The 16,470-nt window shown below is 37.4% G+C and overlaps 1 protein-coding gene across 1 annotated transcript; it reads left to right on the top strand.

Annotated features, from left to right (window-relative positions):
- The first annotated feature begins 14,658 nt into the window (after positions 1–14,658).
- Positions 14,659–15,861, top strand: LOC126626988 (transcriptional regulator SUPERMAN-like). The gene has a single exon (XM_050296401.1). The coding sequence runs from the start codon at positions 14,788–14,790 to the stop codon at positions 15,538–15,540; it is 753 nt and encodes a 250-aa protein (XP_050152358.1). The 5' UTR covers positions 14,659–14,787; the 3' UTR covers positions 15,541–15,861.
- The last annotated feature ends 609 nt before the right edge of the window (positions 15,862–16,470 follow it).

Raw genomic sequence — 16,470 nt, 5'->3', positions numbered from 1 at the left:
TAACCAATCAACCTTATCACAGTGTTGTTTATCCAAATTGAAGGTGCTTCACAGTCGGTTGATTCTACGGCAACAGTGCTGTTTATCTAAACTGAAGATGCGTCGGCAGAAAAAGAAAGTAAAAAATCTCAAGGTTGTTGAGAGGGTTCGCGTAGAGCGAAAGTTTATGCAAGGCAGTTTATGTGTTGAATTGAAGAGGCTTGAATGATGTACTCGTCCCCCTATTTATAGTAGCTAACTTGTGGAATCCCAACCATTCTTGGATTAAGACTCATTTCCTCGATTCCCCATTTATCTCGGTCAGCCCTACTCTTACTAGGACTTGAACTCAACCTGTTATCAAGCCGGATTCAATCCCAAACACCAACATCCTTATCTTATCGACACTCATTCTCGTATCAGGATTCGACTACCCATGGATTCCTAATAGGACACGGCCGACCTTGGCTTTGTGGGCCATAAACCGGATGACCCCCAATGAATTCGATGTTGGAAGTATGCCCACAAAGCCACTCATTTGATGTAATAGCTTTTGGAATACTTATTGTATTAAACGTTTATATGTTTAATGAAGGGCAAAGCTTATTGTTAATCACTATTTATTGTATCATGTGTTTAAGCAATAAGGGAATCCAAGGAATGTATTTGATCTAAGAGATAAGTGATCTAAGTGAGTTAGATTATCGAGACCTTTCTCTTATGTTCATTCCTAAAACGTTCCTGGCCATAGGATTGCCAATTGGGCATTGACAATCCGCTAAGGTTAGTATGTGTTATGTTGACTCAAGCGTGAGTATGACTAGTCTCAAGTCATTTAGTGTTGGACACTAAGACAAACACATAGGTGCTCGAAAGAGTAATCGAGTACACTGAACAACGATTAAAAGAGAGTTCGAACATACATGTCATGTAAGAACTCGAAAGTTGCAATATGCAAAGTAGTCCTTTGACCTGAGGCATCATAGATGTCTAATGGTTAGGTCCTTGATCTTTGATCATGTCAACGGCATTCCATCAGAGTGTCCACGACATTGTTGGGGTCAAGCTATCTAGTCGTGTAGGCATATGAATGCACAACAAGAGATCTCTAACCTTCCATGGTGGAAGGAGAATACTCTAAGATATGATTCTAAAGTCTTTGGCCAAAGCATATGAATATGACTTAGGAAGTTTGTTCCAAATCATATTCAAGGGAATCATATAGATAAGTATCACATTGGATAGTAGACATGAAACAAACTATCACTTAAACAATGTGATTAAGAGTATTGTATTAGAGAAGGACCGTATTGCATTGTAGTTGTAACTGGATAGGTTCTCCAACCAATTCTACTTAGCTTGGGTAACCATGACATACTGCTAGGTGTCACTCATGGTTTGTGGAAGCCCTAATGATTAGCAAACACTAATTATTAAAGGGAGAATTGAAATGTGGTTTCAATTCACAATCGATCGTTAAGAGTAACAATCGCCCACTACCTCGCTAATTGGAACCTAATGGATTGTACACCGAGTAAGGGCGATAGTGAAGAAATTAAATGAAATGGATATGCAATTAAATGGTTTAATTGAAGAATGGTCAAGATTAATTAATTAGTTAATTAATTTTACGAAAGCTTCGTATTGGGCTTTTAAGTTGGTTTTGGGCTTCGGGGCTCAAAAGCGTTTTGGTCCACAAGGCCCATTATGTTTAAGTTGTATGACAACTAAAACAAAATAGGCAATTAGCCCAATAACAAAGGTAAGGCCGGCCATAAGGGTGAGGGTAGCAAACTTGGATTAATTACAAGTTTGCCACTCACTTGAAATGAAGTATAAAATCAACTTTATAGCTTTATTTCTCATTAAGGGTTTTTCTTGGTGAAATGAGGTGAAACACTTTCTCTCATTTTCTCTAAAGAGGCCGGCCACTTAGAGAGATTAATCTAGCAATCTTTTCTTCTCTAAGTCATCCATTTCATCTTCACACTTAACCCTTGGTGTGGAGACTTAGAGACACCAAATCTTTGGTGTTTTTGGAGATCATTTCCTTACATCTTCAAGGACCAAAGGAGCACAAAAGGAGAAGGAAATCACAAGCAATATCCAAGGAGCTTGGAGGTGACTTGAAGACCCTCCACTTGGGTGAATCCCTTGTGTAAACAAGGATGAGCTTCAAGGGTAAAGAAACTCTAAATCTTTACTTCTCTTTAATGTTGTTAAAGAGTTTATTGGTTCACCATATACTAGGCTTTGAAAGTCATGGGTTTTATGAATTGTTTTTGAATGCATGCCTACTTTAAAGTGTTAATAGTATGCATATGTATTCAAATGTTCTTACTTGTTCTTAGCTAGGACAAAATTTTTCCTTCATTCAAAGCACGACGTCTGGGCCGAGAACAATTTATTGCTCGGCCCAAACCAATATTTTGGGCCCAAACATTGCCCCATCACTTCTGAGGTCATTGACCTACACCCGTTGGTTTGAGCTTCAACCTTGAAGAAGTGAAACCGACTTAAAGACAATCATTGAATCCTATCAAGAAATACCACCACGCACATTTATGAAACATGATCCCACGATCTCGATTCTCCCAACCGTCCCGCCACATGTCTATCCCCGGGTTAACCTAGCAGCCCTTAATCATGATCTTCGAAAACATGCGACCGTCGAAACGTCTCTTTTACACTAAACCAGCCGCAGCACGCAATCGTGCGTCTTCAAACCGTGAAAACCTTGATCTTTTGGCTTGGATTATCTGAATATCTTCCATGATTAGCAATTTTCCGTTCGATTCTATCCTCAATTTTGAAAATCAAACGTTTAGCTTTCATTCCCAAATGATTATAAATACCTGAATCCTTTTCATTCATTCCTTACGCCTTCCAAAACCCTTCAAACTTTCTTGCCACCTTGCTTTCAAAGCTTTCAAAATCCAGAAAATCCCAAGCCTTCATCTCAGAAATCATTAAGCTCTCATCGATGGCCTCTTTCATCTTAGAGCTCTCTAACGAGTGCAACAAGTGCAAGGATTTCATCGATCGGAATGCCATCAAGACTTTGCGCTTTGAGAGTGACCTAAACACTGCTCACCAAATCCTGGGTCCACTCTTTAAGGACACAGTGCCATCATCCATCACCAACCTATTAAAAAAACACTGCATGGCACATTTGCTGCAAGGATTTGATTAGTCAAAGTGGTGTCAGACAAAGCCTCAAGGAGCCTGGGCTTTGACCAATGTGAACTGGGCAGCCTGGGTCGTACGAATGGAAAAATTCTTTGGCAAGAAGTGGGAGGCTCTCGGCATCCACGACGCCCTCAAACTCTCGACCATGGAGATTACCATGGATAAAGAACTTCTTATGGCAGCTCTAAGCTTCTGGTGCTTGGCACACCATGGTCCTTCGGTTCAGCACTATGACCCTCACCATCCTCGACATCTTGGCTATCCTCGGGACTCCTCCTTCTGGCATTCCAATAGACGCCACCCTTATTAGATACCCATCAAACCTCGACCTCAAGGCGTTGTTCGACGAACGGGCCATCAAGACGTTGACCCAAGAAGGTCAAGAGCCTTCAAAAGATGAAGTTTAGAAGTTACATAAGAATTTTCTGAACTACAACACCCTCATCCTCCATTTTGCCGGTCGATAGGAGATGAGTCTGCAGAAGGGCAAACATGAGGTCTTCCTCTTTTATTGGTACAACAAGTTTATTTGTTGTACCAAGTCGAATAAGTGTCTGGTCAAAAATATGCCAGTGGTGGAAGCCCTGGCCAGTGGTCACTCTCTGGCACTCAGTTTGACTATCATTGCCAATCTTCTGCGCTGCCTCGCTGAGACGACCGTTAATAAGATCGACCCACACCTGAATGGACCTCTCTGGATGTTCTAACTCTAGTTGTAGATTTATTTCTCCACCATTCAGCCAGAAATCTCCAACCTTCAGTCTACTGCAGCACTCGGTCTTCAGTTGGCCTATCGACCAGTACCTCTTCACTGAGCTGAAGAAGCCTTCAAACATTTCTTTGGCTTAGAAGTCTTTACCGACGATGAATTTTTTGGTATGTCATCGTCAGGAGTACCCACAGTTTATCAACCTTCCCACATCATCCTGGAATGAAAACAAACATGCTGGTTTACGTCAAAACTGGGGGTCGTTCGTGTTAACTTGTGACCTTCCTCTCAGTTGCGATGCTCGCCGAGCAAGTTGGGAAGTCTACCATCCCCACTTTGCTGCCCGACAACTTGGCTACCTCCAAGGTTGCCTGATGCCTCTACTTACTTTCTGCTCCCTTCTAAGCTGATGACGCCTATCTGGCTCCTCAGAAAGGGAGTGCAAAGACACCGAGAAAGAGCTTCAGGAACGGTGTAAGAAATTTCGCATTCGACCAACTGTTCCTAAATCTTTCAGCACCGATACCTTCAACAACTAGTGAGAAGCATATACCCACGACTTTTTAGCACTTCGGTCGAGGATGTAGTTAACAAATTTTTGGTGACCGACCCAAAAAAACTTCTGCCCCTTAATCTAAAGAGACCCCCCCAAGGTATATGACTATCTCTACCTTTGCTTTTCAAACACTTAACTATTTTACTAATTAGATTTCGCTTTCTTAGGCGGTTGGGTATTGAAACAAGCAGACATGGTCGCCCCGACTGCAGCCAAGAAAAAATTGGCTCATTCTTCCAAGAAATCCAAAACTGCCACGCAGTCTGACCCCACCACCTCAAATCCCTACAACCAGAGCAAATCACTCGCCGTTTTTCGTCGCTACTCAAGTAGAAGTCATAGGGGTATGCAAGCTAGTCTTTTTTTTCCTTTTAATTTAGTTATTGAACTTGTATCAGTGTATGTAGGCGTATGGTTTTGTGTTTGATCTGAGACTCTGAGTTTTGTTTGTGGAGCGATTCAATTCGTTTCCAGCTACAGCTTAGTGGTGGAGTTGAAATTGAAAAACTAGTTGTTAGGAATCAACTCAGCCTTTCTTTCTTTCTCTCTCTCTCTCTCTCTCTCTCTCTCTCTAATAAGTGAAATGAAGTGAATGAAGCAATGAAAGATTCAACAAGATACGAGGAAACACAATTAATGGAAAATCTTTCATTTATTTTCTATCAAAGGTCAGAGTCTTCGTCCAAAAACTCATTTACCCGTGTCGTTCAAGGCAAAAAATTCAATATAGAGATAAAAACAAAGAAGAAGTAGGGATTTACCTGTCTGTAATTGTGACGAGAGCTACGGCTCAGAGGAGAGAAAGGCATGCATCTGAGATAAGAGAGAAAGGTGCTGCATGAAAAGGAAACAGTCTAGGGTTATAGGGATAATCATGGAAATAATGAAAGTAAGTGAGGGCATAAAGGGAAAAAAATTAGCATGTTGATTGCACCAAGCCATCCGAAATCCAAATACCTCCTTTATGTTGGGAATCCAAATTTGCCAAATATTGGAATTGGATTCCAATATTTGTGTGGGACCCACTAAATTTTGATTCCTCCAGATTTGGTAAACACCGGAGTATGCCGTAATCGGAATTCAATTTCGTTTCTTGATTCCGATTACCCTTACGTAAACGCGCTATAAGTGAGTTTGTTTCCTATATATAGAAATTAGACACTTTGAGGTTGATTTCTATAACACATGACTGCTACAAAGGTGTGAGTTTGATAGAGATGAATTGTATCGATTAATTACAGGACTCGTCTATTGGGTTTTTTTTCTCTCTTAAAATGTTAGTCATTTATAGTGTAAGAATCAAACTCATGGGTTCAATATATATATTGAACTCACTAATCGAAATCACTCAAAATTCAAAATTTTCCGCCTGTTGTAAGAGTTTGATTCCAATGAAACTAAAATCAAACTCAATTTTGTTACCTGCAGTGGAAGGCCTAAGATATAATAAGTAACAAGTAAATATTAGCAAGTGTTACTCGAAATACTTATATAGGGCCATGTATGACGTTCAAGCTCAGAATCAAGCACATGTATATATGTATATACATCAATGTTTTAAAAAAGTAGCCTAGGGGTGTGCCTAGGGCGCCTTTGAGGCTGGGCGCGAAGGCTAACGCCTATGTTTGCTGGAGTGGGCAGAAGATGTCATCGGACCCGCCTAGGCGCACCTCAGGAGATTTTTTTTTTTTTTTATACTCCCAAACCCATTTTGGGTAGGGTTTTAACTGCCTCATGCCTCTTCCTTGCACTATCGTCTCTCTTCCTTTTTTTTTATTTTTATTTGTTTATATAATGGATGTGTGTGCTGTCTGCGTGCATTATTATATGTGTGCTCATTGTGCTTTTTATCCTCTATTATATATATATATGTATGTATATATTATAATATATGTATATATATTTATAATATATGTGTGTGCTCAGGGTGATTATTGATTAATAATCTTTTTTTTAATATAATATATGTGTACGTTCAGTGTATATATTAAAAAATTTGGGTCCCGTGATGCCTAGGTTGGGCTATCCCTCGGACACCTGGCCCACGTCTCACGCTTTTAATACATTGATATACATACATACATACATACATACACATACATATATGTATATGTATATGTATGTGTATGTATGTATATCTAGTAGCTACAAACTGAATGAGAAAAGGTGGACAAGATGCTTAAGTCTATATACAGTAGAGGTAGAACCGTAGAGGAGTTGAGGTCCATCTGCATGCAATCATGAAATGATGACAAAAATAGCTAACGGAGAAGATCCTAGCCATGAAGTTTAAGAAACTGAGACCTAGCTCTAGCTGCGAATGTGAGCTGATCATGTTATTTACCATGGATGGAATTTAGATTTTGGGTGAAGTGCCGATTTAATCTTTGAACCATCATCTTAGTAAAAATTAGGTACTTGAATTATTTTTTGGATAAAATAAGTCCCTAAATTCATTAAAAATTGCTACTTTCATCCCTCCTATTATATTCAAAGTTATTTTATCCAATTTTTCATCTACTTAAGTCACTTGACACACTTTAGAGTATAATACCATCATTTTCTCTCTTATAAGCCCTTAACATTTCATATAGATTGCGAATCTAACGTCTAATTTACCCTCCAAAGTTAACTTACACTATTTCTTATGAAAACTACCAATTACCCTTCAAAGTTAACTTCATACATTATTTATTTATGAAAAACTATCAATTTGCCCTTCATGTATCACATGCTAGTAATATGACTTAAATTGACGGAAAATTGAATATAGTAGCTTCGAATATAATATTCGGGGATCTAATTGGTAGTTTTTTATAATTCAAGGACTGATTTTTTTGAAAAAAATTAGTTTAGATACCTAATTTTTATTGAGGTGATAATTCAAGGACTAAATTAGCCTCTTAGATATTTTAAGAACCAAGGTAGATTTTGAAGAATGGGTTAAAAGAATTTGGGCCTGGTACTAGCACAGATAATCGGCTAAGGTAACGAATGAAGCTATCTAGGTATTGGATTGGACTAAAGAAGTCAATTGGGTCTACTCATCCAGTACATTTCAAAGGGTGAGACCCTATAGCCTACTAAGATTTCTACGGGCCCAATTGGTAAAGTTTACAACATTTTCATAAGGATTCGACGTGACGTAGGAGTGCCGGCTGTCGACTACCTGACACCCTCCCCCTCCTCCTTTATCCGGGTTTGGGACCAGCAATGTAAAATAAACTTACACAGGCGGAGTTCCAATTGGTAAAGTTTAACATAACTAATTTTTAAGAACTGTTTTGTAAAATGAAAAGGACAATAAGATTTCTATGTTTATGATTTTAGAACGTGTCTGATAGTTTAATCCGAAAATGATGTTTTGGCAAAAAGAAATTGAAAATGTGTCTAGTACTAATATAAAAAAAATCGTGTTTGCTAGTAATATTTTTTTGTAAGAAATTTTAAGATGGTGGTGGTGATGGTAAAGACGGATATTATAACAAAAGTGGTGCTATTAGCAACGGTCGTTGAGTGTGGTGTGGTAGTAGTGGTGACAGGTGTTGTGGGTATTGGGATGTGAGTGGTTGCAATAGCGGGGGTAGGGGCAATGGTGTTGGGAGTTGTGGTGGCGTAGATGACAGTGATGGTGGCGTAGATGATAGTGATGGTGGCTAGGGTGGTTGTACAAGTTGTTGAGATAGAGATTGTGGGAATGGTGGAGACGATTGTGGCAGAGATGGTGAAGGTGGTAGTGGCTATATGGCGGCATGGGTGATGGCATTAGAGAATATGGTGATGGTGGTGGGTGGTGGTGATGATGGTAGCAGTTGTGCTCATGATGAGTGATGGTGGCAATTGTGCCAGTCATGATGGCCATGGTGTGAGTGGTGGTGGTGGCAAAGATGGTGATGTTGGTTTTGGCATAGTCATTGAGGTGTTTTTTATGATTGTGTTAAGGCGGTGGTGACATACACGTTTTTCTTTTTTCTTCTTAAAACTGTAATTTTCTTCATAATGTATCTTATATTATCTATTATTTTGGATTCTATTTGAAAAACACAGAAACATAAATTTTACATTTTTTTGTAACAGACTAACTATTGTATTTTTGAATTTTTCATTTTTTCTAAATTTGTTTTTCAAATACAACATGCCAAACGCATTTTACACTCGTTTTTCATCTATTACAAAAAATGAAAAACATTAATTACCAAACAAACACTAATTTTCTTATGAAAATCTGGATTTCTAACATAAGTATTTCTAAGAAGTAAGAATGGAGGAAATTCACAAGGGTATTCTTAGTACTGGCAAATGCAATTGAGTCTCTTCAAAACAATCCACTAAACTTTATGCTGGTTTCATGTTGTATTGTTATGCCGATCGAGCCACAAATTATTAAACTTCGTTTAAATTTAACCTAAGGTGGTGAAGGGCGTGAGCTTGAAGACTTGTGAAGTCCCTTTTCCATCTAGACCCCATTTTTACCTCAACTTCTTTACATGTGTTTTGAGAAGAGAAACTTGTTCGAGAAACACTCAATTTTGCAGACCTTCAATCTGATACAATTACATTCCCGTTTTGGGGGCCCATAATTGTTTATATGGCTTATAGTTTTTTTTTTTTAAATGTTCCCGTTTTTGGGCCCTACACTTTCTCTTTTCAATCGGATACTATTCACAACAATGTTCTTCAAATATGACTTATAGTTTTTTTTTTAATAAATACAATATTATCTATATTTGAGAGGTGAGTGAGTAGGTTAAATCTCATAATGGGCTAATCACAATAATTTTGTTCTAATTCGCCTTTGCTGAGAATAGAATCTATATAAGACCTCTCACTTACAAGTGAAGAATAATACCACTAGATCGTATTACCAAGTGCTAAATATGGCACATAATTAATATGTTATATATCAATATGCATGATTTATAGGCAATATATAATATCGTTAGTTTAACAAAATTGTTATTCGCACTACAAAAAGGTTATTTGTGCTCCAAATTTATATATAAACAAAATAAAATTTGTATAAAAAAATGGATAATGATATTTTTGCAATGTCAATAAACAGTACGTACCCTAATAAAAATGTAATTATATGAAATGTATGTATAATTTACATTTCTGTTTTATCTGTATTTTTCTTGTTGGCCATTATCTTTGTCTTCATTGATCATATTATTAGCCTCTGACTTAACAAGCATCATGAATATTCTATTGGATGATAACATCAATATTAATCCGGTGAGTGAAATTGACAGATATATTCATTAATGAACTTAATTTACAAGTAAGACCTCGTTAATCACTACATAAGTATAAAGAAAAATAAATGATTTAGAACTATCACACAAATTAAGTACTTCAAGTCCAATCACTTCCTTTTAAAGTACTTTGTTCCACTTAATAGTAGGATATGATGATTATCAAATAAAATAAGCAACTAGCTAAACATGATGACCAACTAGGAATGTGTTCCAAGTAAAAAGAGCTAGCGCAGCCCTGTCAGTGTACTTTGGTAGATTGGAGACGATGCAAACAATGTTTTGAGAAACTAAGATATTAAGTTTATTGGTTTAGTCGTTGCCCGTGGGTGGAAAAAGCTATGTAAAACATCTTCATCAACTTCAACTTGTTAAAGAGAGATATGATCATTAATCACTTGATTGTATGAGTGTTTTCTATTTTAATATCAAGATATTTTATGTGATTTAGAGTCGTATATACTACAGCTTTCTGTATTAATCATATTCAAAGGTAAAAGAAATCTGTTTCAAAGAGACTTACTTATATGGGACAACAAGAAAATGACAAAAAGGAGAATTTAAGAAGAAGAATACAAGTGAAGACACTTAGTTACATGCTGTTTATGACAGTCCACATCCAGGTGGAGTATACGTTGGCTATACGTTTGATTGATTGAACATACTTTTGTAACTACTAAGTAGGCATTTCGGAAAAAGAGAGAAAAAATAGCAGCAAAAGAAAATTTCTTACAGGAATTGTAACTCCAACCTATTGAACCATAATGGAATAGAGGTTATGGTATGAGCTTCTTTCTAAAGTTGATTGAATGAAATGGTTTCTGAACTTTAGTCATTGGAGCTTTAGGTCATGAACTAAAATTTTAAGTATTAGTCCTTATATATACTTCTTATAATATGTAGAAATGGTCTTTTAAGTAACCCATTAGAAGTTTTGTCCATTTTTAAACATTTTTGTTTCAAATGGAATTTAACGTTGTTAAACAATAGAACCATTAATTGATCCACTATCTGTCAAAGTTTAGGGTTCAATGCTCCAATTTTGTATTCATTTATTTTCTATGCACACAATATCAGACAAAGGGATAATCGAATATTAGACTTTAGATGTAGTGTGCTTAGTGATGACATTTGTAAGTGTTTTAATGTGACACAACATAAAAGTTATAGATTTAGGGGATCACAAATGGTCACCTTAGAATAAAAAGTTGGAACACTAGATAATTGAGAGAAGTTTCCAATTTCATTGATAATAGAATGAAAAGATAAACCCGAAAGGTTGTTTAAATAGTTTTACAAGACCAAAACGGTAAAAAGAAATGAACCGGGAGATTCATCTCGTCATTTCCCTTATAAAAATGTATTTTGGGCTGGAAACAAACTCCACAAAAAATAATCATCAGGAAAAGAAAAAAAAAAGAAAGGAAAACTAATGAAAAGGGTTTGGAAACTTTGAGTTTTAATGATAAGGACAAAATAAAGGGTAAAGTGAATAGTACCAGGATTGACTTTTTAGTGTAAAAATGTGGTTTTTCGTTAAAGTGAACAGTACCGGGAGCTTTTCGTTAAAGTTCCCAAAAAAGAACTATTCTTCACTATTAACACTAGAATTGCTAATCAGAACTCTTCTTGTTCTAAATCATAATGTATCAAATTTATTCTTATGAGGTTTACTGTATCTTTTCGGCCTCCTATCAAGAATAATAAATAAATTGGTGTTGGCAATCTGGTAATCTACTCAAATAACTTTCTAGTGATATTATTCGTTAAACATAAACTTTAATATAAGGTTAAATTTAAAAATTTCTCTATATCGAGTAATACTACACTTGATATATTTTTATATTATATTTTATACCACAATACGTGGCATTCGATGAGAAAAATCCAATATTAAATGAAATAAAATCTCAAATTGATTGTTATGATCCATTTGTTACAAAACGTGGTATAAAAATGTGGTATTAATATCATGGGTAAAGTACAAAAAACTACCTCAACTATTGGTGTCACGACACTTTCATACCTCATCTTACGAATTTGTGTCAATGTCATACCTCCGTTAGTTTTTCTGTTAATTTTTCTGTTAAGTGCTGACATGGCTAGAAACAGGGACCACTCACTAATCCAACTGGATTAAAATATAATTAAATATATATTTTAATAATTAAAAATTAAAATTAAAAATAAAAATATTTTTTTATATTAAATTGTGGGATTCACTTCTCTCTCTCTCTCGCCACTCTCTCTTCTCTGCATCCCCAAAATCCCAAAGCCCAGAAACCCTTATCACCCATCCCCCCCCCAACCTTCCTCCACCACTTTCTCTCTCACCTATCTCCCTCTCAAAGTTTGAAACTTTGAATTTTTCTGCAAAATTTGAAATAGTTTGATACTGGTAGGTAGGAAATTAGGGATTTTGGAAATGGTGAGCCCCAAATCTGGAGGTGTAGAAGAGGTGCAGCGACCAGCCAGCGATTCTCTACTGCGGGGCAGACTTCGCCAAGCTTTGCTTGTTCTGCGATCAGCACGTGCACTCCGTTAACTTGCTCTCTTGGAAGCATGTGCGCTCTCAAATCTGTGATAATTGCACTTCCGAAGCCGTCTCCGTCCGCTTATCCACCGACAAACTCGTTCTCTGCCAGAAGTACGATTAGGACGCCCATGGTAGCTGTTCTGTCACCGCCGCTCACGATTGCACCCCTCTTGAAGGATTTTTCGGTCGTCCCTCAGCGCTCGAGCTCACGTCTCTTTTGGGTCTGGATCTCCAGGATAAGAGTCTACCAGCTCGACCTGACCCGCAGCACCAGAACTGGGATATGGGTTTGTCGTCCATGAATTCGTCTTGGAATGGGTTTGGGATGCAGGACTTGATAGTGCCCATCCAGAACAGCATCGTTGACCTGACTGATGATATGAAGAGGCAGAATAGTGGGGGCATAAATGGGAAATAGAAGCAAGGGATACAAAAGCAGCTGTTGGAGTTGCTTAAGAGGGACTTGGATGACGGCGGAGGTGGTAATGGCAGTGAGAATTTGGTACCAGAGACGCAGACAAGGAATGGTTGGCATGAGGAGAATGGGAATGGAAATGGGGACGCAAACAAGCACCTGCCCCGAATCGACTACCTAGAAAAAATCAGCTTCTCCCGCCACAACGCGATGTCGATGTTCCGGCGGTTCCCACAGCTGTTCTGCTACAGAAAAAAAGGAAGAAAGGGAGGTTTGATGGGATTTTGGGTTTTGAGATTTGTAATGGGATTCTGGGTTTTAGTATTTTGAGGACGCAGGTTGCCCAGAGAGAGAGAAGAGATAGGTGAGAGAAAGGAGAGAAAGAGGGTGGTGGAGGAAGGTTGAGGGACGGGTGGGAAGGGTTTCTGGGCTTTGGTATTTTGGGGATGCAAAGAAGAGAGAGAGGCGAGAGAGAGAGAGAGAGAGAAAGAAATGAATCCCACAATTTAATATAAAAAAATATTTTTAATTTTTAATTATTAAAATATATATTTAATTATATTTTAATCTAGTTGGATTAGTGAGTGGTCCCTGTATCTAGCCACGTTAGCACTTAACAGAAAAATTAATAGAAAAACTAACGGAGGTATGACATTGACACAAATTTGTAAGGTAAGGTATGACATTGTCATTTTAAAAAGATGAGATATGAAAGTGTCGTAACACCAATAGTTGAGGTAGTTTTTTGTGCTTTACCCTAATATCATTGTATGTGATAGTCCTCTAAGTCTCATATTCTCTTTATTTTTGTAAAAAGAAAAATATTAGGAAAATCATCTTTTTAGATCATATTTTATAGACCATATGAGTACCGGTTGATGGTTGATTTCTTGTTTTAATGATTTAAAAAGGAATCCAACTATCAACCACTACAAAATATAATTCAAGTAAATGATCTCTCCAGTATCACCCTTCTAAAAACGAAAGCCAATCTTCATCTTCATTTTTATGACATCTGAGTACACAGAAAAAACTTAATTTTGAACTATGAAACCTATATATATATCCTAATCCAGACCCCTCACCCCACCACCACTACTGGCCTTGCCACAACTATCATCGCCGCCACCTCCACTACCATGTCCATTTTTTCATTAGATACAATTATTTCACTTTTACATTAAGATTTATCAAACGCCCAACTGCTTTATTTTACAGCTGATTATTCTGTTTTTCTTTTTTTTTTAAACAAACGATATTATCTACACTAAAGGGGAGGGGTGAGCTTAGCCTCACAATAAGCTAACAATAATGTGGTTCAAATTCGCCTTTGGCTAGAATCGAACCTAAGACCTCTCACTTATAAGTGAAGAGGAATACCATTAGACGGTAGTACTAAATGGCTATAGTTGATTATTCTAAAATGTGCAACAATCCCAAATTGGCCCTAAGTTCCAACAAGTACTTAATTTCCTCTTTATTTCTCATGTCTGTTTTGTTTTTTAGGTCTTTATTTTATATGAAGGATATGGTAAATTACATTGCTAGTTAGAAATAATTTTTTAGTAATGCTACACTTAATATCAACCAATATCTATTTGTACCATCATTTGTTCCATATTTTTAATAAAGATGAGACACACATGTGTTGATGAGCCATACATACCTCTCTTAGAGAGATAGACAAATGAAGCTACAAATAGATGGTCTTTTGATCATTTTTAGCTTAATGACTAATAAGACCATATAATTATATCTGTGTTCTGTGTTTTTCCTTCAGTTCGCATCTATAAATTAACTCAAAATAATTAAGGATTTATCTCATTAATTTATATTGTGTTTGGGATATTTGAATTTTGAACCAGTAAACACATATGGATTGACGTTGAAGCCAAAGTAACTGTCTGGTATACAGAACACAGCTAGTGGAGGTGGCCTAAGTTATTTAAATGTGTATTGTACTAAAATCCAACTGCTTGTTGCCCAACTTTGGTGATACACTCGGTGTTAGGGTTTCATTTTGTCTCTACCCTTTCCTCTCCTTAGCCCATTCCCCCTATTTAACCCGTTTCACCATTTGCTTCCCCATCAACTCATCCATCGATATCTCTTACATATCTTAAATGTTAGTACAAGTACCATACTACCATGGCTGAACTTGGCCTTCTCACCCGGACCGATCTCCAGAACTTAGCTCTATCACAACAAAATCAAAATCAAACCCAGTTATCAAACCCTAACTTGGTCCCCGAAGCCTGGATGTGGAACCCTAAGCCAGCTCAAGAACCCGAAGATGACTCATGGGAGGTGAGAGCCTTTGCGGAGGACACCGGTAATGTAATGGGCACCACATGGCCTCCAAGGTCTTACACTTGCACATTTTGTAGAAGGGAATTCCGATCCGCTCAAGCCCTAGGAGGCCACATGAATGTGCACCGCCGTGACCGGGCCCGCCTCCACCAATCCCCTCCTCAGATGAGCCCGGCAGCAGTCTCATCAGCTTCCACTTCCTCATTCATAATCCCAACTCAAGAATTTGTGAATGCAAATGGTGGATTATGCCTTGTTTACCAATTGCCAAGCCCTGATAGTATAAATGGTGCATCCTTCAATACTGCGACAAGTTTGATGAGCTCGAGTAGAACACATGGCCATGGTGTTGAGTCATCATCACCATCCACTCTTCTTTCAATTTCACCCAATATTCCACCTCATGACTACTTAGTGTCAGTTGTGCCACCAGCTGGAAGAAGCAATTCTAATTCCCAATATTGTCACTCAAACAAATCATCGGCTCGTGATGATCCGGAACCCTCAAAGTCTGGAACCGAAAAGGGCAATTTTGAAGAGCTTGATTTAGAGCTTCGGCTTGGGCATGGCCGACCGGCAGTACCATCTTGATTCTTCACCAAACAAGAAATTAAGGGACGGCTGATGTATAAGCTTATTATGGCGTGTGCGTGTGTTTGCAGCTAGCAGATGGAGACGATTCATATATTCATGTCTAAGTCGGCAAGAGTAAGATGCAGTATACTCTACCTAACTCGCTTTTACAGGAACCTGTTTGAGATTATTCTCTTGGTTGATATAATTAATTAGATCTTATGTGTGAGAATTTTAACTTGCGACAAATGTAAGAGAAGAAGACGTAAAAAGCATATGATATCTTAATCGTAACGAATAAACTTAAAGAAAATAAAGGTGTTATAATTAATTATGGAATTATAGAATTATTTTTATTTTTAATGAAAGAAAATGTTTTTAGTAGTAGTGATGGGGTAAGATAAAAGCTAGCAGTGCAGTGTCATTTTCTGTTACAGATTTCTTGTGCTGCTGTCTCTGAGCATACATTTCCGTGGGGATTGTTTCTATTACGCAATTAGGGCTTAACTTCCACAAACCACAGCAATGCCACTTCTCCCGAAAACCCAAGTCCTGATTTGAGCCTTTGATTGGTTAGCCAGCCATTTATAATCACATGCATTAAAGGGTTCTTACTTCCTGGTCATTTCTGATAAATTCATAGAGGAGTTCATATCATGGTAAAATGCATTTACATATGTGCTGATCAACGTGGATGTTTCTGGCAGTGAAACCTTGATTCCAACATCATTTATTATGAACGGTTTAGGGTTCCAATATATAGTTAACTTGCACCACTAAATATAAAATATTTTAAGACTTCAGCTTAGCTTTATTTAATTCGCAAATCGTAATCATTCTCATCTGTATACATTTCAACATTTAAGATTTTCCATTATCAATAATACAAAATTAAAAAAATGAAACTAGAACAGTACGTATTCGTTTGATATAAAAGGAAGTATATGT

This window comes from Malus sylvestris, chromosome 6 (genome assembly GCF_916048215.2).
Source record: "Malus sylvestris chromosome 6, drMalSylv7.2, whole genome shotgun sequence".
Lineage (NCBI taxonomy): Eukaryota > Viridiplantae > Streptophyta > Magnoliopsida > Rosales > Rosaceae > Malus > Malus sylvestris.
Note: the sequence above shows the minus strand (reverse complement) of the source record. Positions and strands in the feature narration are given on the sequence as shown.